Here is a 22,248-nt window from a genome sequence, read left to right as displayed (position 1 = left end):
ATAAATTTGTTAGTCTCTAAGGTGCCACAAGTACTCCTGTTCTTTTTCCAAAGTTGGAACAGTAATTCAGAGTTGTCTTCCCATCAGAAGTCATGTTGGACTATATCCAGTAGCTGCTCTTGGCATTGATCTGTAACTCAGAGGAACAAGGATTGGCTCTTCCTGCTGTAGGATTTTCTTGGCTGTCTGTACATCTCTCTCAGCCTCTCCATTCGCTTGTGGGTAATGTGCGCAGCTGCTAATATGATCAAAATCATATTTCATTTGGAATGACATAAATTCTGCTGCTGTGAATTGTGGTCCATTGTCCATCACTAGTTGTTCTGGAAACCCAAAGTGAGCAAAAGTGCACTTCAGTTTCTCGATGACATTGTTATGTCTTTCAAGTACATTATTTCTATATTCCTGGAAAAATAGTCCACCATGACCAGATAGTGATGTCCTCTGAATGTGCATAAGTCTGCAGCTAGTCTCTTTTCTGACATTGGTCTATATGTACCTTGACGTCATTTTCGAGTTCAGGGGAGTTGAGAACAATGCTGGGCTTCTGACAGAGTGTCTGCTACTACCAGATTTTTTCCTGGAATGTATTTAACAATTTAGGTTAAATTGCATTAACCTTAGCAATATAGGTTGACAGAGGTGCCAACTTTCTAATGTGCTGGGGGGTGCTTGACCCCCCTCCCCCTGGCTCTGCCCCAGGCCCCGCCTCCACTCCACCCCTTCCCCCAAGCCCCACCCTGCCTCTTCCCACCCCATTCCACCCACTCCCCCAAGCACACCTAGCACTCGCTCCTCGCCCATCCCTCCCAGCACCTCCTGCATGCTACAGAACAGCTATTCCATGGTAGGCAGGAAGGGCTGGGAGGGAGGGGGAAGTGATGATTGGTGGGGCCGCCGATGGGCGGGAGGCACTGAAGGGAAGGGGGGGAGATGGCTGCCAGTGGGTGCTAAGCACCTACCATTTTTTCCCCATGGGTGCTCCACCTCTGGAGCACCCACAGAGTGGGCGCCTATGCAGGTTGGCATCTCATTGGTGCTTGATCCACATCTTTTCCATTTATAAGGGTTACAGGTGGTTTATGTTATCCGTGTAAATGAATCCAGTCCACACAGCTATCTATAACAATTCTCACATGGCCATATGCTTGCCAGGCACTCCTTGTTCATACAGTTTTTCTGCTTCCATAGGTGTGCGAGAGCAAAACGCACGAGTTTCCACTCAGAGCCCTGTTGTTACAACAACACACCGCTAGGCCACAGGTGCTGGCATGTGCACTGGCCAGGGTGGGTTTGTTCACATCGTAGTTCTTGAGAACTAGAGCTGTTGAGATTATTTCTTTTCCCTTTCTGAAGGCAATTTCTTGGTTTGGCCCCATAGCCAAGATGTCTTGGACTTGAACAGTTCGTTCAATGATTTTGTCACCGAAGAAAGCTCTTATAGATATTGGCCAACATACTGTACCATCCCCAATATACGTCTCAGTTTTGGTACATTGATTGGTACATTCAATTCTAGAATTGCTTTTACTTTCTCAGGGCTAGGACTGATTCCATCTTTCTTTGTTTGTTTCAAAAACTCCTTTGGGTTAGGTGGAAGATGCATTTTTCCTTCTTAGCTTCAGTCCAGACTGCCTGATAAGGCGTAGGACTTCACTGAGGGTTTTGGTGTCTTCCATGGAAGTTCCACTTATCAGAGTCTTATGGATTCTCTCGTTGCTTTGATAGGTGAGTGTTCAGTTAGTGGTGACCTACGTTCTGGGTTTATTTGTTTTTATGACATCTTACATGAAAAGTGAGTCCAATCCTGGATTTGCAAATGCATTCTCATGTCTTGAAAGTGTAGTTGTTGTTGAGGGGAAGTTTTGAGGTGTTGGCCTAACGACGTGTTCTCTTCCCCTGCAAAGACCTCACACACCACTCCTCAAATGTGGACACGGCCTCATGGCACAGACCTCTCCCTCTGGGTCTGTCCACTGCAACCAGTTTCCAGGTTTTAATGTCTATCTTGCATGCTTTGAGGTTGGCCTTCAAGGTGTCTTTGTATATGAGGATGGGTTGAGCCTTACAGCAGGTTCCTGTCTCAGCTGGCTGGAGAGCACTGCTTTCGGTATATGGGAAACCTCCATGCACACCTCGTGTCCACCCAGCAAAGCTGAGTCCTGATTAGCATTCTTTTGATGGCAGGGATTTGGCACCTCTCAGTGACCTGTGTGCTGAGATCCTGTCCTGCCACTTGATGTTGCAGATGGATCTTAGGCAGCGTAGTGTAAGCTCTTCAGCTGTTGTTTGTAGCGTCGGTAGAATGTCCGTGTGTTGCCCCATGGAAGAGTGAGGTGAGTACAACAGCGTGGTAGGTTTTTTATCTTGGTTCTGAGGCAGACTCCATGCTCCCTTTGGAGTTCATGGGTGAGCCTGCCAAATGCCAAGCTGGCCTTTGCCAGGTGCTGAGTGATCTCATCATCCAACGTGACGTTGCTGGAAAGCATGCTACCCAGGCCTCAGAATTGCCGGATTGAGCTGAGGGGTGTATTGTCAGTTGTGACGATGGGATCAAGGTGCGGGTGCTCTGGGGCTGGCTGGTACATGACCTCTGTCTTTGTCAGGCTGATTGTGAAACCAAAGCATTTTGAGGCATAGGCAGAGTGGTCCACACTAAGCTGAATGTCCTCGAGTGCGTGTGCAGTGAGAGCCCAGTTGTCAGCACACAGGAGATCTCTTAGTAGCTGTTCAATGACCTTGGTGCAGGCCCTGAGTCGCTGTAGATTGACTAGACTCCCATCCAATATAAACCAGATGTCTAAGCCTCTGTCAAAGTCCTGGAATGTGATCAAGAGCATGGCTGAAAAGACAGTGGCAAGGAGGGCTGGAGCCATTACACATCCTTGTTTGGTGCCGTTGGTCAGTGATTCTCAATCAGGGGTACGCAGAGGTCTTCCAGGGGGACATCAACTCATCTAGATATTTGCCTAGCTTTACGACAGGCTACATAAAAAGCACTAGTGAAGTCAGGACAAACTATAATTCCATACAATGACTTGTTTATACTGCTCTATATACTATACACTGAACTATAAGTACAATATTTATATTCCAGTTGATTTATTTTATAATTACATGGTAGAAATGAGAAAGGAAGCTATTCGTCAGTAACAGTGTGCTGTGACACTTGTATTTTTATGTCTGGTTTTGTAAGCAAGTAGTTTTTAGGTGAGGTGAAACATGGCATGAGGTGAAACAAGACAAAACTGACTCTGACAGGGGGGCAGTCGTCTGGACAGGTTGAGAGCCACTGCCGTTGGTGACAGGGAAGGTTTCTGATGAGTCATAGAAGATCAGGGTTGGAAGGGACCTCAGGAGGTTCTAGTCCAATCCCCAGACAGATTTTTACCCCAGTTCCCTAATTGGTCCCCTCAAGGATTGAACTCACAACCCTGGGTTTAGCAGGCCAATGCTCAAACCACTGAGCTATCCCTGCCCCCTCCATAACCCTGCCCATTATGCCATCATGAAGTGAGTGGATGACCGCAATCATCTTCTCTGGGCAGCCAAAATTATTAAGGCGTTTCCACAGGGCCTCGCAATTCACCGTGCCAAAGGCCTTGGTCAGGCCAACAAACAGCACATACAGATCCTTGTTCTGTTCACCAGCCTTCTCTGCCACACTCATGTCCATGGTGCCATGGCCAGGACGAAAGCCACACTGTGACTCTGGATACACTGAGTCCACTAAGTGAGAGATGAGCCTGCTGAGGGCTGCAAGGATCTTCCCCGCTATAGACAGTCGTGTGATTCCATGATGGTTCTCACAGCAAGGTATGCTTCCCTTCCTCTTGTATAGCTGGACTATGAAGGCATCCTTGTATTCCTGGGGCACGGTGTCCTGTTCCCATATAGTCTTGAAAAAGCTGGTGAGTTTTCTGACCAGGTGAACACTTCCACATTTGTACACAGTAAGTGGAATGCAACCAGGGGCAGAGACTTGGCCCTGGACAGCTGCTTGATGGCCTTAGTAACCTTGTCTAAAGCAGGGCCCACGGACAGCCCCTCCAGGAGAGGACACTGCGGGAGTGAGTCGATGGCTCCATTGGACATAGTGGACTGATGGATCAGGAGACTAGCAGAGTGTCTGCCCAGCTTTTGTCTGTGAGGAGCCAGTTACCATCTGCTGTGAGGACAGGATATCAGAATATCGTCCATGGAAACTACAACTCCATTTGTGTTAGTTAGCAATTCTGCCATTGGTTTTTGGAAAATTTCAGGTGCACTGGCAATTCCAAAAGGTGATCTTTGAAAGCAAAATCTCCCAAAGGGTCTGATAAATGTAGTCAGTTGAGCACTTTCTTTGGCTAACGGAATTTGCCAGAATCCACTCGAGGCATCCAGCTTGGAGAACACTGCAGCTCCTTTCACTTTGGGGAGGAAGTCAGCCAGTGGCAGGAGGGTAGACCCCGGCCCGTACGCACCCCACATTAAAGCGCTGCCTCCTCCGTCGGCAGCCCTGCTGGTAGGATCCGTACTGGCAGGGCCACCAACGGGGAGGCATGGGGGGACCGCAGCAACGTTAAAGCGCTGCCGCGGCAAAGGACCCTGCAGTGCTTTAACGTCCCTGCCCCTTTTGCCCCCCCTCGGCCACCGACGGGCGGGGGGAGGGGGGCCAAGGGAGCAGCTGCCCCAGGGCCGGCGATTTAAAAGGGCCTGGGCTGCGGACGCTGCTTTAAATTAAGGCTTTGGAGCTGTACTCCAGCTCTGCTCCAGCTCCAGGCAAAAACCTGCAGCTCCACTGCTCCGGAGCTGCTCCGTGCTCCAGCTCCGGGCTCCGCTCCAAAGCCCTGCTTTAAATCACCACTGGAGCCCCGGGTGGTGCGGGCTGGTGCGGGCCAGGCAGTCCCGGCCCCGTACCGGTAAGTGTCCGAAGTTACTTTCACCCCTCACTGTATGGTTCAGCATTGCCTCTTAAGGTCATTTGCACTGGATCTTCTTTCAGAAGTCCAATATCACCAAATATTCCATCAAGTTTGTCCACCTTTTTCACTAGGCTCATCATGGCTGTCCCGCAGTGGCTGGGAAGGCTGTTGGTCTGTGTCCTTGGATCACATACACTCTGAACACAAAGCTCTTGTCTTTGTAAGTTGTTCTGTGGTGAGCTGGCCCATGCTGCTCAGAATCCCTCCAGGGCTAGTCAGAGCTATGACAGGTAAATTCAGCTCTGGGAGGGGTTGAAGGCAATTGCTGATGAGATGATGTCAGCTCTGAGTCAATTTTAAAGTCAATAGTCTCACCAACGGAATAGTCCGTTTCACTCTCCAGGCACATTTTGTGTCATTACAAGTGATAGATCCCAGAACAACGGCTCGTCTTGATTGACTGTAATATGAGTCAACTCCCTGACTGCTTTGGTGCAGCAAACAGCCACAAAATGTCCATGTTTCATGGACCTATTACACGATGTGCCTCTGGCTGGACATGAATCATCTCTTGGGACACGACTTTTTCCACACCTTGGGCACTAGGCTGGAATTTGTCCCTCTTAGCCTGGGAGGTCTCGCTCCTGGCCTCAGGGGTTTATGATAACACCCAAGTGTCTGTTTGCAGCTTCTAAGCTAGTTTCAAGTTTTTCAAGTTGCTCCTTCCATTTGGCCTGTTTGGCTAATTCTGACTGCTTCGCTCTCTGTATAGCTGTGGCTGGGGTTAAATCTCTTCAGCTGGAGCTGCTGTGAAAGGCTTTTATTTGTTAACTCAATAACCAGCCTGACTCTGATGTTTTCCTGTTTTGCATTCCCCAAATCTCAGGTTTCAGCCAATGTATTCAGAGCTCTTATAAAACAGTCAACATTTTCCCCTGGTTTTTGAATTCTCTGGTGAAAACATGCTCTTTCATAAACTACATTTCTCTGAGGTATAAAATATGCATCAACCATAGCCAAAACCTGTTCATAGTCATCCTTTGTGACTGTGTCTTCAGTAAAGTCAATAGATTTAAAGATATTCTCTGCCTGTTTCCCCATAGCATAAATTAGAGATGATACCTGAATATCTCCAGTTCCTTCATGGAGGTTTTTTTTTTTTTTGCAGTTCAAAATCTTGCAAATTACTGCTTCCAGTCTGCGTATTGGGAAGGTTTGTCAAAGCTGTAGTTCTCTGGGGTCTCCTCCCTGCCACCCCTTCTCCCTGACTGGAGGTTTGGGCAGCAGCAGCCATGACTGGTGCAGGTTGCTGTGGACAACAGCTTCCACCAGCCCCTTAAGCCTGGTGCCCCCTGGACGGAGCATGGCCAGGGTCTCAGCTGGCAGTGAAATCACTGCCCGAGCCCCAGTGCCAACAACCCCGCCTGAGATTTGTGGCCTGCCAGTCCCCTGCTCTCAGCTGGCCCAGCCCCCAGCAGCCCTGGGATTATCCCCCCAGACAGACTTCATCCTGGGAGCCATGGTGACCTTGGGGGGCTGTTACCCCTCTGCAGGGGTGTGCCTTGCAAGCTGACATGCTGCCATGTGGCTGGGGGCGGTGTTGCAGGGTATTGCCGCTCCATAGCCCCTGCAACCGGCTGTCCCATCCGCCCATGGCCTCCAGCCAGGCCACGGTTACGCTCAGCCCTTTTGGATGAACCAGAGCTTAATTCAGCAGTGCCATGACATTGCCCCAGGTCCAGCCCCTTAGTCCTTCTGGCCCCTGTGTCTGGGGCCTCCACGCAACCTCCTTGGTGAGCCTGTAGGGACCCAGTCCCTGGATCCAGCCCAGGGACCCTGCAGCAAGTGGGTTTTCTGCCTCATCAACCCACTTCCTTCTTCCCTCAGCTACTTCCTGCACCAGCCCAGCTTGGGTGCCGGGGCCCGTGCTGGGGCCAGGCTCGTGGTCCCAGCCGCAGCCACAGCCAGGGGTGCTGGAACAGTTTTTATAGTGGGGGTGCTGAGAGACTTTGAACCAAACTGTAAACGATGGAAACCACTTCAAGCCAGGGGGTGCGGCAGCCCCCCCAGTCCCTCCTAGTTCCAGCACCTATGGCCACAGCAAACCATGAAAAGCAAGCTAATGGCAATAGAGCCCAGCACCATGCCTCCTGTCCCACCAGGGACCCAGCCATCGTACTGCACCCACTGTGCGCAGGAGCCTGACAGCAGCTAGGCTCCCCGCTGGGAGCTGAGGGGTAGAGGCCTGATGCTCTCCCAGGGCTGGGGTCCTCTGAGCTGGGCTTCTCCCTGGTAAAGCCGCTCCTCCAAACCTGGCATCAGTAATAGGTGCGCGGGACGGGGCTGCCTGAGTCCACGGCTGCTCTTTAACCCTTCCTGCCTGCTGTGGGGTTTGTGGATCCTGGCCCTCGGGGTCAGAGGAGCAACCCTGGAAGGTGGCGTCTGTGTGTCCCCAGAGCAGGCTGCAGCTGTGCGAGCTGGTGCGCGTTGTTAGAGCAGCTGGGCGCTAGGCGGGGACGAGCCTGCTCCCACCCCAGAGCTGTTTGCATTCTTTGCCGTCTGCCAAGGCAGGGACAGAGGCTGTGGGATTCAGGGGCTGCACGTCCTGCCGGGGCTCGGATAGCAACTCTCTTTCTCTCTCCCCCCACCCCAGTTAACCTGGTGGATTTTTGTGGGCAGACCATCAGAGACGACGGGCTGATTATCAATTCGCACAGGGACTCCCGGCGCTACTACTTCGTGGCCACGGGGACGGACTGCTCCCTCACCATGCAGGCCGCGTCGCCCAAAGACAAAGTCCAGTTCCAGTTCCGCTTCTTCTTGGTGTACAGCCTGCTGCGCCTGGCCCCCAGCGGCGGGCCCCCGTCCAACGCCACCCGAGCGCCTCTGCCCCCAGAGACCGCCCGGCCCAGCCAAAGGGGGCCTGGGCAGCCCTCATCCGGCGGAGACTGGGAGCTTCAGGACCCCTGTAATGCTGGATCGTATGTGCAATTCTATGATGGCAGAGGTCGCGCCGCCGAGCCTCTGGGGTTCCCGCTGTGTGGGAAGAGCATCCCCAGGCCCATCCTGTCCACCGGGAACTACTTGACCCTGCGCTTGGTGACACGGGGGCAGCAGCCCCGGGTGGATTTCGTGGGCGATTTTACATCCTTCCGTCTGGGTGAGGGGCAACGCGTGCAGGGGGCACAAGCCAAAGGACCTTGCCAGACTGCCCAGCTCCAACCACAGTGTCCAGCCCAAAGATCAGCTGCCCAGCCCCCCACCACACCTGCATGGGGGCCCTTGCCAGCTGTGCCCTGGGGCCTGGTCACTGGCCATCACAGGGACAGGGCACATGTGGCAAAAGGCTGCAGTGGCGGAAATAAACTGAGTATTTTTGCTACCTGCTGAATCTCCGCCAGGCTCCACAGGAGCCTTGTCCTGGGTGGCTGGATCAGGTGCAGGTGGGGGGCAGAGGCAGGGCTGGCACATGAATGCCCAGGGGGTGCAGATTCAAAAGGCCACATGACAGGCGGGTGGGGGGGGGGTGGATCAGGAGTGACATGGACTTGGCAGCAAGCGCGTGTGATAGCACATCACCCTGAACACTCATCAGAGCACAGGGAAAATGCACCTATTTGCCAGGGACTCCACAGTCACCTGGAACACAGACTGACGTGTGCCTATGCCCCACACGCACAGCTGCACATATATTCCTGGACATACACCGTCTCACACAGGCTGCACACATACCTATACACACACACATACGCACGCATACCACATCTCACACAAGGCTGCACATATGCCTACACACACACACACACACACACACACAAGGCTGCACATGAACAGCTGCACACACACACACCTGCACACACACACACCATCTCACACAAGGTTGCACGTCCTCTCACATGCAACCTCAAGCTCTCTCTCACCCCCCCGCTGCAGAGCCGAGCCCACTGTGGCCAGTGTAGTTCAGGTCTTCAGGTCGTGCCGACTGTCTCGGCTCTGAGACACAGGGTTCCTGGCCCTGTAAAGAGCCCTTTAGCCAGGGTGCACTCATGGCCCTGCTGAGATCAGTGGCGACCCGTCCCTGACCCCAGTGAGCTGAGCGTTGGTGGCGTGAATGCCTGGCTCCGCTCTCAGTGGTCACCGCCAGGCCCCAGAGCCAGTGGGTCCCAAGAGAAACCACAGGCTATTCTCCCTGGTCAGACACCCCCGCTGCTCTGATGCCTTCCCCCCCCACGACTGGAGAGGCCATCTCCTCTCCAGAGCAGTGGGTGCTGCCATGTCCTTTAGCCTCTTGGCATGGCTGGCCCTGCAGGCCTGGCCCTGCTGGCTCACCTGTGGCTAGTGGGGCGTTAACGTCCTGCTTGCAGGGCCCAGCTTGCAGAGATCCTGGGTCTGAAACTCTGTGGCATGGCTAAGGTTGCCAGGTGTCCAGTTTTCGACCGGAACGCCCTGTTGAAAAGGGACCCTGGCGGCTCCAGTCAGCACCACTGACCAGGCTGCTAAAAGTCCAGTCGGTGCAGCGGGGCTAAGGCAGGCTCCAGGCCTGACCTGACTCCGCGTGGCTCTCGAAAGCTGCTGGCATGTCCGGCTCCTAGGCACTGGGGCGGCCAGGGGGCTGTGTGTGCTGCCCCTGCCCCGAGTGCCAGCTCTGCAGCTCCCATTGGCCAGGAACCGCGGCCAGTGGGAGCTGCAGGGGAGGTGCCTGCAGGCGCAGGCACTACACGGAGCCCCCTGGCTCCTCTACCTAGGAGCCGGACATGCCGACTTCTTCTGAGAGCCGCCTGAGGTAAGTGCCGCCCAGCTGCCCCACCCCCAAACCTCCTCCCGTGCCTCACCCTCCTGCCCCAGCTCAGAATCTCTCCTGCACCCAAACTCCCTCCTGGAGTCCGCAGCCCAAGCTCTTGCCCCAGCCCTGAGCCATCTCCTGTACCCTAAACTCCGCATCCCCCGGAGCCTGGACGCTTGATCACATTCCCCTCTCGGCCACTGAGTCACGTACCCATGCCAGTGCGTGAAAGTAGCTGCCCCCAGGGGTGTGCGATGCACCAGGAGCTGCTATGCTGTCAGCGCTGGCCATGTCCATTTCAGGTTTCAACATGTCCGAGTGCAGCGAGGAGCCGTACTTCCAGTGCCGGAACAGCAAGTGCATCCCCATGAGCCTGGTGTGTGACCGGACGGGCATCGATAACTGCGGGGATGGCTCGGACCAGGCAGCCCACCCCCCTGCCAAGTGCAGAGGTCAGTGTGGGTGGGGAGAACCCAGGGCAGGGCAGGCAGGGGTGGGGTAGAGGGAGCGCCCCAGAGAGCAGATAATGGATAAGAAGGCTGGAAAATATGGGCCTGATCCTGCCTGGTGCACTCGGGAGCGCAGGGGAGCGTTCTGGATGGGAGGACGGGGGAGCTCAGGGCTGCTCCACTCCAAGGGTTTTCCTGGCCTGGGGGCTCTTTGCTGGGCTGACGCCCGCACCGGCAGCTGGTGCAATTACACCCCCTTCCCCTCCTCCATGCAGGCCGCCCTCCCACATCAGCGTTTCTCCAGCCTGAGAGCAGCCCTGCAGCCCACATCACCCCCTGCATGGCAGCCTGTGGCGGGGCAGAGAAGAGCCAGCCCTTGGCCCCAGACACCGTGCCCCAGGACGAGCCTGCAGCAGGTACCTAAGTCCAAGTGCAAAGTCCCGGGCCTGGCCTAGAAATGTGCTCAGCGCCTGGCATTGTTAATGGCTGGGGGCAGGGCTGGGCTGTTCCCCATGGTACAGACGGGGACTGGGGCATGGCCAGGGTCTGGGACCCGCCCATGCACAGGCGCTGACATCTTTTTGCCGGTGGGTGCTCTGCTCTGCCTCCTCCCCCCCCCCCCCCCCCATGTGATCAGGGGAAGAGGCTGAGCGGGGGGCAGGACCTTGGGGTGCGGGGGGAGCCCAAGCGGGGGCAGGGCAGAGCGTGTGCAGAGCAGGGGCGGGAGCACGGTTCAAGCACCGTAGCCCACAAAAGGTCCTGCGGGTGCTGAGAACCCCCTATTTATTTTTGGTGGGTGCTTGAGCCCCAGAACACTCACGGAGTTGGCACCTATGCACCCAAGGTCACACGGGGGTAGGGTGACCAGATGTCCCTATTTTATAGGGGCTTTTTCTTATATAGGCACCTATTACCCCCCACCCCCATCCCGATTTTTTACACTTGCTGTCTGGTCACCCTATACAGGGAGGGACTTGAACCAGGTCCCAGCTCAGTACCCTAACCACTGGACCAGCCTTCCCTGCGACATGACCTGGGGGGAGCCCAAACCTTCTGATCTGCCCAGCACTTTGCAAAAGGATTGCCAGATGTGTGGGTACGTGCGTGTGTAATGAGAGCTATGTGTGTGTAATGACAGGTGGCTGTGCCTGTGTGCAATGAGACACGTGTGAACGTGTTATGACACGTGCACCTGTGTAATGATGGATGTATGTGTCCGTGTGCAATGACAGATGTGTGTGAAGGTGCAATGACACACATGTGCAATGACAAACGTGTGCATGTGCAATGAGACTGTGTCATGACAGGTGTGTGTGTGTGTGTGCAATGAGATGCCTATAATGACAGATGTGTGTGCTCGTGTGTGATGATGTGTGCATGTGTATAATGACAGGCAGGTGGGTGTGTATGTGTGCAATGATTCATGTGCGTGCATCTATAATGACAGGTGTGTGTATGTGTGATTATGTGTGCGCATGTAATGACAGGTATTTGTGAAGGTGTGTGTGTGTGTGTGTGTGTGCAATGACAAGTGGGTGCACGTGTGTGGTGACATGTGCGTGCACTTGTGCAATGACAGGTGTGTACATGTGCAATGTGTCTGTACAATAACAGGCATGTATGTACATGTGCAATAACAATGTGAGCGCATGTGCAATGACATCAGCGTGTACTTGTGTGATGACACGTGTGCTCATAGGCAATGACAGATGGGTGTGTGTGCAATAGCAAATATGTGGTTGTGTGTGTGCATGTCCAATGATAGTTGGATGTATGTGATGACACGTACGTGGGCGCTTGCACAGACAGGTGGGTGCATGTGCATGTGTGTATAATGACAGGTGTATGCACATGTGTAATGACAGACTTGTGTGTGTGTGTGTGTGTCTATATGCAATGACATGTATGTAATGACAGATATGTGCAATGACATGCATGTGTGTGCAATGACAGGTGTGTGTGTGTGTGTGTACATGTGTAACGACAAACATCTGACATGTGTAATGACAGGTGTGTGTAATGACAGACATGTGTATGTGCATGTGTGCGATGACACATGTGCATGGGTGTATAATGGCAGGTAGTTGCATGTTTACATGTGCGCATATGCAATAACAGCTGTGTGTGTACGTGTGCAATGATACCTGTGCAATGACGTGTGTGTGTGTGTGTGTGTGTGTGTGTGTGTGTGTGTAATGACAGGTGTGTGCCATGACAGATGTGCATGCAGGAATGTGCAACAACAGGTGGGTGCAGGTGTATGCAATAGCGGAGGTGCATGTGTACTTGTGCTATGAGATATGTGCCGGCATGTGCAATGAGAGGTGGCTGCATTTGTAATAACAGGTTGGTGCGTGTGGGTGCAATGACACATGTACGCATGTGCTATGACAGGTTGCTGTGTGTGTGATGACAGGCATGCGTATGTGTGCTCTAGGAGCAGCTCCTTGGCAGGGGAGTGGGAGATCAGTTGGTGTCTCTCACTGACCCCCGCCAAGGCGCTGGGCCCTGCAACGGGAACCTGCACCATTCCGCTCCCAACACCCCCCGTACAGTGACCCTCCATGGGCCAGCGCCTGGGAGCCTGATGCAGCGTTGCCGGCTGTCCCCTGGGGCCTGCGTCCACCCTGTCCCTGGTGTCTCGTGCCCCCATGCACAGTGCAGCTGGCTTAGCACCACATTGCCGAAGGAGCAGGGTGGCAGCAACTCAGGCCTTGTGGCCCCATGGCCGTGGCACTGAGGGCTTGGCCACCCTGTGGCAGGGCAGGCTTGCCAGAGTGGTCTGCTTTTGGCTCCAGCCCATAGAGGGCAGAGCGGAGCTGGGAAGCAGAAGGGAGGCACCTGGCACTCACTGTCCCCAGCCCTTTTCCTTCCTCTCCAGGTGAGAGGAGCTTGTGCTCCCTGCTGGCCCTCTACATCCTCCTGGGCCTGGGCGTGGGCTCAGCCCTCCTGCTCTGGTGCTGCTGGTCCCCTGGCTGGTTTGTCTGGAGACTCGGGGCCTGCCGGTTCCTGCCTGGCTGCAACTCCATGTGGGCCTCGTGCCAGCTCTGCCCCCACAGCTGTGCCCCCAGGAACCATGGCTGTTCCAGCAAAGTCACGCCGCAGCACAGCGCTGACCTGCCCATCTGATGTCAGCCGCGCCATCCTCGCCCTGGCCGGAGGAGCAGGGATCCGACCTTTCCTGTCTGTGCTGCAGAGATTCTCTCCGCTGGCTTGGGTCATAGCAGGACGGGCTGCGGCTACCAGCTGGGTGGGGGGCGGGGAGAGGACGGGGCAGCTCCCAATACCTCCTCTGCTCACTCCCATAGACAGGCCAGGCCCCATGCGCTCCTCCCATGGATGGGCTCAGCTGCTTGCCCCCCAGCGGCGGCAGCCTCCGAAACACAAGGGCCCAGAGGGCTGCTAGGGAGCCCTGGAGCTGCCCCAGTGAGCGATGCAGGTGGCGGAAGGAGCGACTGATTCACCGGCTTGAGTGGGGATTTGCCCCTCGCCTCCGAGCACCGTGCTGCTGGGGGCAGGCCGAGTCCCCCTCAGCTCTCTGCGTGTGATTGTTGTCGTGACACCTGCCGCACCAAACACGTTGTCCACAGCTAATAAAACAAGCCGGCCCTTTGCTTTGGAGCCGTGTGTGCCCAGCCCTGCAAGCGGGGAGGGATGGGTGGGCATCACTAGTGCTGCCTGGTCATGCTACTGCAAGAGCTTTGGGGGTGACCAGGCCTGGCCCTTTCCTGGGGCACTGCACCCCCTTTGTCATAGGCAGCTGCTTTGGGGGGCCTTTTTTTGCAGGTGCCCCGTCTGTGTCGAGGGCCGGATTTGGCAGCAGCTCCAAGCCCCCAAACTCCTCTGCAACCCCGGGAGCTGCTGGCATTCAGCCCGCTGGAAACCAGGCCCAGGCAGCTCCCAACCTCAGGACAGCCGACACCAATGGCCACTACTGCCCTCTGCAGCCTGCGTGACGTGGCTGAGGCGGGGAAGCCAGGCACCAGTCTGGGCCTGTCGCTCTGGGGCACTCCCACAGTGCAGTGGGGCTGCCCCATCCCTGGGACGGTTCAGGCTGAGCGGAGCAGGCTCGGGGCCTTTTCAGGGAGAATCCAACACCAGCTTTGGGCTGGTTAGAGCCTGGCCCGCAATGACTGGGCCCCCCAGCCTGCCCCAGGGGCAGTTCTGCCAGTGGCCAGGCACCTGCCCCTCTTGCCTTGCCACCAAGCTGGTGCGATGCAGTGCCCCTGCCCCCTGGCGGGTCGAGGCAGAGCAATGGGGCCCCAGACAATCTGGTTCCGCACGGTTTATTTAGGAACAGTGACCAGCCCCCATCTTCTGCAAAAGGGGCCCTGGGGCTTTCCCCCAGCTCCTGCACAACCACCACCAGCTCCGTCTAGCTGCAGCTGGGCTCCCCCACGTAGGCTCCGGGACGGGGGCAAGCAGGGCTGGCAGGTCCAGCAGAGGCCATGATCCCATCCCCCAAGCCAGGCAGGTGCAGCCCCAGAAGGGGTTGGCTGCTCGTGGGCCCTGCATCACAGACAGGTCCCCTGCCAGGGGCCGTCGCTGGCCAGGAGAGCAGAGCGCAGTGAGGGTGTGGGGACACAGGGCATCAGCAGTCAGGCCCTCCAGGATGGGGAAACACCCCCGCAGGTCAGGCCCAGACTCCTGCCCGAGGTCCTGGGATCTGGGCAGGGGCTGCAGGTGCCTGGGGGCTGCCAGGAGGGCAGGTCAGATCCTCCTGATCCCAAGGGCCTGGAGCTCACAGCTGGTTTGGGGGCTGGTAAGCCCCCCGGTGAGATAGTAGCTGCTCCCCCCCTTCCCCAGCGCACCCTGGGATGCCAGAGACACTAACCTGCCCTCACAGGGACATGAGAGGGGTATGACCCCAACAGTGCCACAGGGGGCAGCTGGGTTGACCCCTGCAGGCTTGTGCCCTTCGAGCAGGGTCTGACTCTTGGCCCGGCTGGCAGGCGCCCGAGACAGACACACGGGGTGAGGCGCAGCTCACCCTCCGACAGACAGCTCAGGCGTTATTTGTCGTTTAATAGGAATCCAGTGAAACAGCACAAGTCGGACGCGGTCTGGGGTCGGGTGCGTTAACAGGGCGCCATCTGAGGCTCCCTGCTGTTCTCTGGGGTGGCAGCCCCCCTGGGCAGAAGGGCAATGCAAGGCAGCGGGAGCTGTGGCATGTGCTGGCGCCTCGCCCCACGGCGGGACGTCACCCAGGCAGAGAGATGACATTTGCTGGGCTCCATTAGAGCAGGTGCCCTTGGAGCTCTCGGTTCTGCTCAGGGAGCCGGTGTGGGCTGGGGCGAAGGGCTGTTTGCAGTGGGCTGTTCTGCCCAGCCTGCCACTGCCTAGGCCGAGTCGTCTCTGTCCCACCACGTGACGGTGGTGGTGAAAAAGGAGCCGTGATGCTGGGCAGGCTCCACCCAGTGCAGTTGGTGGTGCGATTCACAGGGCCCGGCACTGGGCAAGTGCTTAGATCTGGACCTGGCAGAGCCGGCAAGAGCAGTGAGCGAAGATTGTCCTGTGAGCAGATGGCTCCAGAGCAGGGAACAGCCCCCGCCAGGCAGGGCAGGGCAGAGAATGGGTGGGCAGCTTTTAAGGGTCTGCCCAATGGTTGTTGGATGAATAGGGGCAGCCCGGACCCGAGGGTCCTGCTGCTAGTAAGGCACTTGTGTCTGTCTGCCCGTCTGACTGGGGAGGAATGATCTTTGGGGGGGGTCTGCTGGCTGCCCACAGGAACACGTAGCAGCCTCTGGCCATGGGATGCTCCTGCCACCAGCACCTGGAGCGAGCCATGGGGCTGCCCTTATGCATGGGCCCCAGCTGTGCATGCGGGATGTCGCTCCCGGGGCCTGGCCCTGCCCTCCTGCTCCGTGGGCACGACCCTCCAGGTGATAATCTAGGGAGACAGCCCAGCTAGTGGCTTGGGGCAGCCGTGGTGTGGGGGCTGGAGCGTGGCTGAGGCAATGGGGATGGCTACAGTGTAAACAGACAGATCCTGGCGGGAACCCCTGCCCCGGCCTGCTGGCTCCTGTAGTGCTGGCCCATGAAATGGAGTGGGAGGGGTGACCAGGCTGGGAGCCCCCTGCCTGCCCCCTCACTGCTCCCGGAGATAGGGGCCAGGCTCTCCTGTCGATTCCCCCTGAGCGGGCTGAGGCGTGCCACTGCAAGGCAGGCTGTGACTTTGATCCCACACTCCTAACTTTAGAGGATGAATGTGGATCCTGTCCCTCCCTAGAGGAGAAAAGATGCCCCGTCTGCCCCTCTCCCCGGACCCCCCGTCCCTTAGCGGGCATGGGGCACAGCAGAGCCAGCTGGCACCCTCCTTCCCGCCCAGCTCGGGGGCACATGCTCTGAGCACTGAAGCCGGAAGGCAGAGGGGTGAGCTCCCCATCCTGTGGGGCCCTTGTGGGGCAGGACGTGGCGAGGGCCGGCACTGGGTTGGGCTCCCGGCTCTCTATGGCCCCGGGCCCAGTGCGGTTGGGTCGACTCCACCGTCTCAGTTCCGAAGGGTCCGCGTTCCCATGGGGCTGGCAGGAGGCCTGGCTGCCCCCCTGCTGCCACGCACCAATCACACAAACAAACCCATCCCCCACTGGTTTGGGGTAGCAGCGAAGCACCATTTTCCTCTGGGTTTCTTTAAAAAAATGAATCATCGTAATAATAAAACAGCCGACGTCCCACGATTGGCCTGCGGACGCGGGGCAGGCGGCGGCCAGCCTATGAGGGGCACTCTTGCATGTTAACTCCCGCCTCCGAGTGATGCTGCAAGTCAATGGGCTGCCGCGGCGGCTGGCCTGGCCGCTCGCTGCTCAGCACCAGGTTTTTAATGCACCCTGTGATTCCTGAGCGGAACTTGCCGGCGGTCAGGGCTTGGATGGCAGGAGCGCCTCCTGGGGGCAAGAGGAGAAACAGTCAGCTCCCAAAGGCAGCCCCATGCTTCGGTGTCCCTAGCGCTCCAACGACCACAGCCGGGACTGGATCACTCCACATGGCCCACTGCTCTTCATTGCCTCTGAGGCACCGGGCACTGCCACCACGGCAGCTCGTACGTCCCGTTCACATGGAGAGGTAGGGAAACCGAGACACGGAGCGAGCTAAGGTCACACACAGGGCGTGATGGGCAGAGCTGGGGATGGACCCCTGCCCCTCCCCTGCTCCAATCACTAGAACCTTCCCTCCCTTCTTGGGTGGGGGGTTTATGGGAATTCCCCAAGTGACCATGATCCTCTCAGCTCATCCCAAAACCGGGAGTGTTGCTTCCTCCGTTCCCCAGCGCAGAATCGCACCAGGGTCCCAACCCGTGCAACACACCTGGGCTCTGCAGGACCCAGCAGAGCCCTGAGAGCCGGCCCCATCCCGCCACAGATAGTGCCAGGACCTGGGCCCCACAGCGCCCCGAGAGGCGGCCCCATCCCGCCACGGTTAGTGCCCGGCCCTGGGCCCCACAGCGCCCCGAGAGCCGGCCCCATCCCGCCACGGTTAGTGCCCGGCCCTGGGCCACACAGAGCCCCGAGAGCCGGCCCCATCCTCCCATGGTTAGTGCCCGGCCCTGGGCCACACAGAGCCCCGAGAGCCGGCCCCATCCCGTCACCGTTAGTGCCCGGCCCTGGGCCACACAGAGCCCCGAGAGCCGGCCCCATCCTCCCATGGTTAGTGCCGGCGTAGGCCAGGCCAGTAGAGCCTGGGAGCCGGCCCCATCCCACCACGGTTAGTGTCCAGCCCTGGCCCCAGCAGAGCCTGGGAGCTGGGCCCATTCTGCCATGGGAAGTGCCCGGCCTGGGCCAGGCCAGCCCCCATCGCTCCTAGTTCTGTCCCAGAAGCGGCGGTGCCAGACAGGGCTCCTGGGCATTAGGTCCCTGGAGAGGAGGGTCCAGCTAGCAGGCAGGGGGCAGGGGAGAGCCCCAGTCCCCACCACCACATACTCCCAGGTCTCCCAAGTCCCACACAGCCTGGGCGCCCGCGCCCCGCAGGTCCCCAGGGCGCCAGCCCAGCCTTACCTATGTACACGCTGCCTTGGGTGTTCACCATGACGTTGCTGCCTGGCGACTCCCCACTCACCAGCTCCTCGCCGTCCACCTGAATGGAGCCCCGCCTGCCTTCCCTGCAGGGCACAGAGCCAGGTTTGTCCAAGGCTGGCCCCCATCCCAGCCGGGAGCGAGGGGGCAGGACGATCGACCATGGGGGAGCTGCGCCCACTGACACCAGTGACAAGCCCTGCTCCCCCCCCGGGCTCCCCGGCTCCAGGCTGCAGCCCGGCTCAGCCCCTCTGCAGGGGGAGCATGGGGCTAAGGTCCTTGGCAGAATAGCTGGAGGGCTGCCTTGTAGTGGGATGGCTCCCTCCCCCTCCCTTCCCAGGGGGCCGTGCGGGGGCCGTCTGGCTGCAGGACGGTGATGAGCTAAGCCCCGGGGGCCCTCACCGAACGGCTGTCACTCTGTGCCACTCTCCATCGTTGATGGGGTCCTCAGAGACGATGCTGGCTTCGCCGCTGCCCAGCTGGTAACTGCGGAGAGAACGGCTGGTATTAGCACCCACTCCTGGGGGGCAGTGTCCACATTACCCAGTGCTTGGGAGAAGGAGGCAGTGTCCGCATTACCCAGCGCTCGGGGGAGGGGGCATCTGCATTATCCAGCGCTCTAGGCGGGCAGCGTCTGCATTACCCAGTGCTTGGGGGGAATGGGGTCTGGGAGAGACTGGGGAAGGATGGCTCTGGGACCCTAGGGGTGGGGCTCAGGGTGCATTTGGGTCTTAGAGGCGGGAGAGTGGATCTGAAGTGAAAGAAGTGGGGAGAGAAGGTGGGTCCGGGGTCCCAGGCAGGGGGAATGAGGATCCAGGGTGCAGGTGGGTCCAGGGTCCCAGGTGTAGGGGCAGGTGGGTCCGGGGTTCCAGGGGAAGGAGAGTCTGAGGTCCCGGGGTGATGGGGAAGGAGAGTCCACGGGGAGAGGGAAGGTGGGTCTGGGGTCCCGGGGAGAGGTGGATCCGGGGTCCCCGGGTCAGGGGGAAGGTGGTCCAGGGTCCTAGGGATGGTGGGAAGGTGGATCTGGGAGCAGAGGGAAGGTGGGTCCAGGGCAGGTGGATCTGGAGTCCCAAGGCAGGAGCTCTGGGGATTCTAGCTTGTGCCCTGGATGTGATCCCTGGCTGGCAGGAGGCAAGCGTCAGGGGCCACATGGCCGTTTGCTCCTCGGCTGGCGCCAGGCCATGCTCACCTGAACACCAGGTGTCCATCTCTCAGGCCGAGGCTGATGAAGTCCTTGGCTTTGCCGTTCTGCCCTTCCTCCTGCCAGAGAGAGACGTTATGAGACTGCTGGCTCCTGTCTGGCTGGGACCCTGCTCAGGAGCCAGCCCTGGAGCCATGGGCCCTGCCTGCCATCCAGGAATGGGTGCAGCTGAGCTGGGAGCCAGTTCCACAGCTGGGCCCAGGGCATGAGCCAGCCAGTGCCGTGGGGCCCATGAAGCCAACAAGCAGCGCTTGCTCCCCTGCAGGGCTTCTTGGCAACACCGGGCTGGATGCGCCGACTGAACCTGTACAATGGGGAACGCCTGCACAGGCACCCAGCTGCACTGCCTGCGGGCCTTGGGAAATGCCCACCCCTGCGCGGCTGGGGACAAGTGGGGGACACGGCTGTCGGGAGCCAAGTTGCAGGGAGTGTTCGCCAGTCGGGGCTCCACGTGTGTCCCCGGCTGTGGTGCGGCACAGCCCGGTGATCCCGGAGGCCGTAAGCCCCACTGCTGCTCCCCATGTGGTGCCAGGCCCAGCACCCAAGGGCCCTGCAGTAAATACCTCGCTAGTAGCATGTGGCTTGAGAGCAGGCTGCCCGGTCACCTGGAGGAGAAACGTGCAACAGGGCGGTGAAATGCCCACGGACAGCGAAGCAGCATGCGCCAGGGGGGTGATGGAGAGCCTGGCAGCCATGGCACGGCTCAGGGAGCGGTACCCTAGGGTGACGCCAGGCCCGCATGGCATGGAATGAATAGTTGAGCATGGCAGATTAGTATGGGCCTGGCTCTCTGGCCTGAGCCAGGTGGCACAGGCTGGTTTCATGCATGCGCAGGCAGGTCAGACAATGGGGGTGGGATGGGATGTGAGTCCAGAGTGGAGCTGGGTTCCAGCCCATGCCATAGCCGGGGAGGGAGCAGCCCAGCATGCTGGCTGGCGCGCCATGCTCGTGGATGGGTGCTCTGATCACACTCAGCAGCCAATCCCCCAACTGACAGCAGGGGGCACTGCCGGTCAGACCCGCCTGGCACCCAGATTCCTGTGTGCTGCACCTCCTTTCCTGGAAGGAAGGCCCCTCTCCCTCCTCTTCGGAGAGGGGCCTCCTCTGCGTACTCTGCCCTTCCTGGGGGCCCATTCACCTAGCCCTGCCCTCCATCCTGGCTCCCCCCAGCCCATAGGCCCCTGAGGGGCTCACTGTGCCCCTAAGTGCTGAGGGAGAAGCTGGTAACTCCAGTGCCCTCTCAGCCATCTGGGATGCCCTGGCCCTCTCCCCAGTGGGGTGTGCCCAGCTCTGTCCTGCCTCACGCACTGACCCCTCTTCCCCCCCTTGCTGGCTGCTCTCAACCCGCCACTGCAGAACTCCAGGCCAGCAAGTGCTGGAGATGGAGTCGCCTCGGCCAGGGACGTGGCTGCAGCCCGTCCCTGGTGCTGCCCTCAGCCCTGGAACCCAGCCCCGCGAGTCACGCCCGGGCCGCCCTCATCTCCGACCTGCCCCCGCCCTCATCTCCGACCTGCCCCCGCCCTTGTCATCCTCACCTGGCCCAGCCTCCATCCTGGCCCAGACAGCCCCTCCCCATCACCCACCCATCTCCCGTGCTGGCCTGGCTCCTTGGGTCTCTGGCTGGCTCCCACCTGCCCCAGCCCAGCTCCTCTCCCCCTTGTGCTCACCCCGAGCATCCCCCACATAGCGAGGGGCCCAGCCCCCAGCGCGACTCACCACGCCCTGCCACAGGAGGAGGCCGTTCGGGGAGCGCGTGCGCACTTCCAGCTCAATGGTCTCTGGAGACTTGGGGTGACTGCAAGGAGAAGGCAGCGGCTGTCAGCCCTGGGCCCCAGGGTATATGGTGGGGGGCAGGGACCAGACCAGGGAGCCCTGCCCCCACCAACCCCCAGTCCCCCCGCCCAGGGCCCAGCTCTGCCATTCCTCTGGCCCCTGGAGCTAGGCCATGCGGCCCCTGGTGGGACTCAGCCAGATGGCTGCTCACGGAGCGGCCTGCCCAGCTCCCACTCCAGGCTCCCTCCCCAGCTATGCAGAACACTGCGGGGCTGGCACTGGGAGACGGAGCCAGTGCTCGCCCCGATGGCGCATGCTGGGAGCTCCGGCCCTTCCTGAACACAGACGGCATGGGGCAATGGGGCGATGCCCCTCCTCCCCCTGCTCAGCATGGGGGCCCACTCACCTGCGGGGCAGCACGTGCCGGGGGAGCGCGAGGTAGCCGCCATCCTGGAAGTAGGCTCCGTACTGGCCTGGGGCGTCTGCAGGGCGAGAGCTGGGATCAGACAGCAGGGGGTGTTGGGAGCCACCCCGTCCCATACCTGGGCTTAACATTAACCTGGCTGCACCCAGGACCCTCTGTACGGAGCAGATCCCCTGGGGCAAGGGGGTGAGCACAGGGAAGCCAGTGCTGCTTCCTGACGCTTCCCCCCCTGCAGCTCATTAGAGCCCCCCACCCGGCGTGAGCTGCCTCACCCCATGCTTGGCCACCCCCGCAGGGAATCTCAGGGTCCGCCTGGGAGCTGCTGGGCCAGGATTGCTAGTACAAAGGGGGAAGGAGAGAGGCAGTGGGTACCGTACCGTTTCCCCCGCTGCCCTCCAGGGCCCACTCACGGTCCAGCGCCGCCAGGGCCGGGCCTGCAAGGGGACAGACACACGGGTTACAGGGAACGCACCGCACAGCGGAGTAGCACATGGCACAAGCGCTGCTCCATGCCCGGGAGGAGGCAGAGGGCGTAGCCCTGCCAGCTCGGGCCTTGGTGCTGGCTCCCTGCTGGTCCCTGCACTGCACAGACCTGGGGATATTAAGTGCTATGCTCCAAACCAGAGCAACTGCCCCCCAGCCCCGAACACACACTGCCCCCAGCCCCAGCCCTGAGCACACGCTGCCCCCCAGCTTCAGCCC

General features: G+C 59.0%; 3 protein-coding genes across 3 annotated transcripts in view; 1 reads left to right on the top strand and 2 right to left on the bottom strand.

Moving 5' to 3' along the window:
* The first annotated feature begins 823 nt into the window (after positions 1–823).
* LDLRAD2 (low density lipoprotein receptor class A domain containing 2) lies at positions 824–13,268 on the top strand. Its single transcript, XM_026659931.1, has 5 exons — positions 824–851; positions 7,561–8,067; positions 9,993–10,142; positions 10,415–10,555; positions 13,021–13,268. Exons 1-5 carry the CDS (start codon positions 824–826, stop codon positions 13,266–13,268), a joined length of 1,074 nt encoding a protein of 357 aa, XP_026515716.1.
* Positions 13,269–15,144: 1,876 nt separating this feature from the next.
* Positions 15,145–18,229, bottom strand: LOC115271371. Its single transcript, XM_029913529.1, has 2 exons — positions 18,131–18,229; positions 15,145–17,023 (listed from the first exon to the last, which is right to left on the bottom strand). The coding sequence occupies exon 2, from the start codon at positions 16,784–16,786 to the stop codon at positions 15,788–15,790; it is 999 nt and encodes a 332-aa protein (XP_029769389.1). The 5' UTR covers positions 16,787–17,023; positions 18,131–18,229; the 3' UTR covers positions 15,145–15,787.
* LOC115271137 (basement membrane-specific heparan sulfate proteoglycan core protein-like) overlaps positions 16,851–22,248 on the bottom strand; it is a 42,779-nt gene continuing 37,381 nt past the window's right edge. Inside the window, exons 46-53 of the mRNA XM_029913576.1 lie at positions 21,924–21,980; positions 21,529–21,604; positions 21,017–21,144; positions 19,913–20,067; positions 19,338–19,408; positions 18,551–18,634; positions 18,131–18,234; positions 16,851–17,023 (exon numbers count right to left, since the gene is read on the bottom strand). Of these exons, the coding sequence (XP_029769436.1) occupies positions 16,851–17,023; positions 18,131–18,234; positions 18,551–18,634; positions 19,338–19,408; positions 19,913–20,067; positions 21,017–21,144; positions 21,529–21,604; positions 21,924–21,980 (848 nt within the window). The remainder of the gene's footprint in view (positions 17,024–18,130; positions 18,235–18,550; positions 18,635–19,337; positions 19,409–19,912; positions 20,068–21,016; positions 21,145–21,528; positions 21,605–21,923; positions 21,981–22,248) is intronic.

The sequence above is a fragment of the Terrapene carolina genome, unplaced genomic scaffold, assembly GCF_002925995.2.
Source record: "Terrapene carolina triunguis isolate 2854851 unplaced genomic scaffold, T_m_triunguis-2.0 Scaffold714, whole genome shotgun sequence".
Lineage (NCBI taxonomy): Eukaryota > Metazoa > Chordata > Testudines > Emydidae > Terrapene > Terrapene triunguis.
This window is presented reverse-complemented; position numbering and strand designations above follow the sequence as displayed.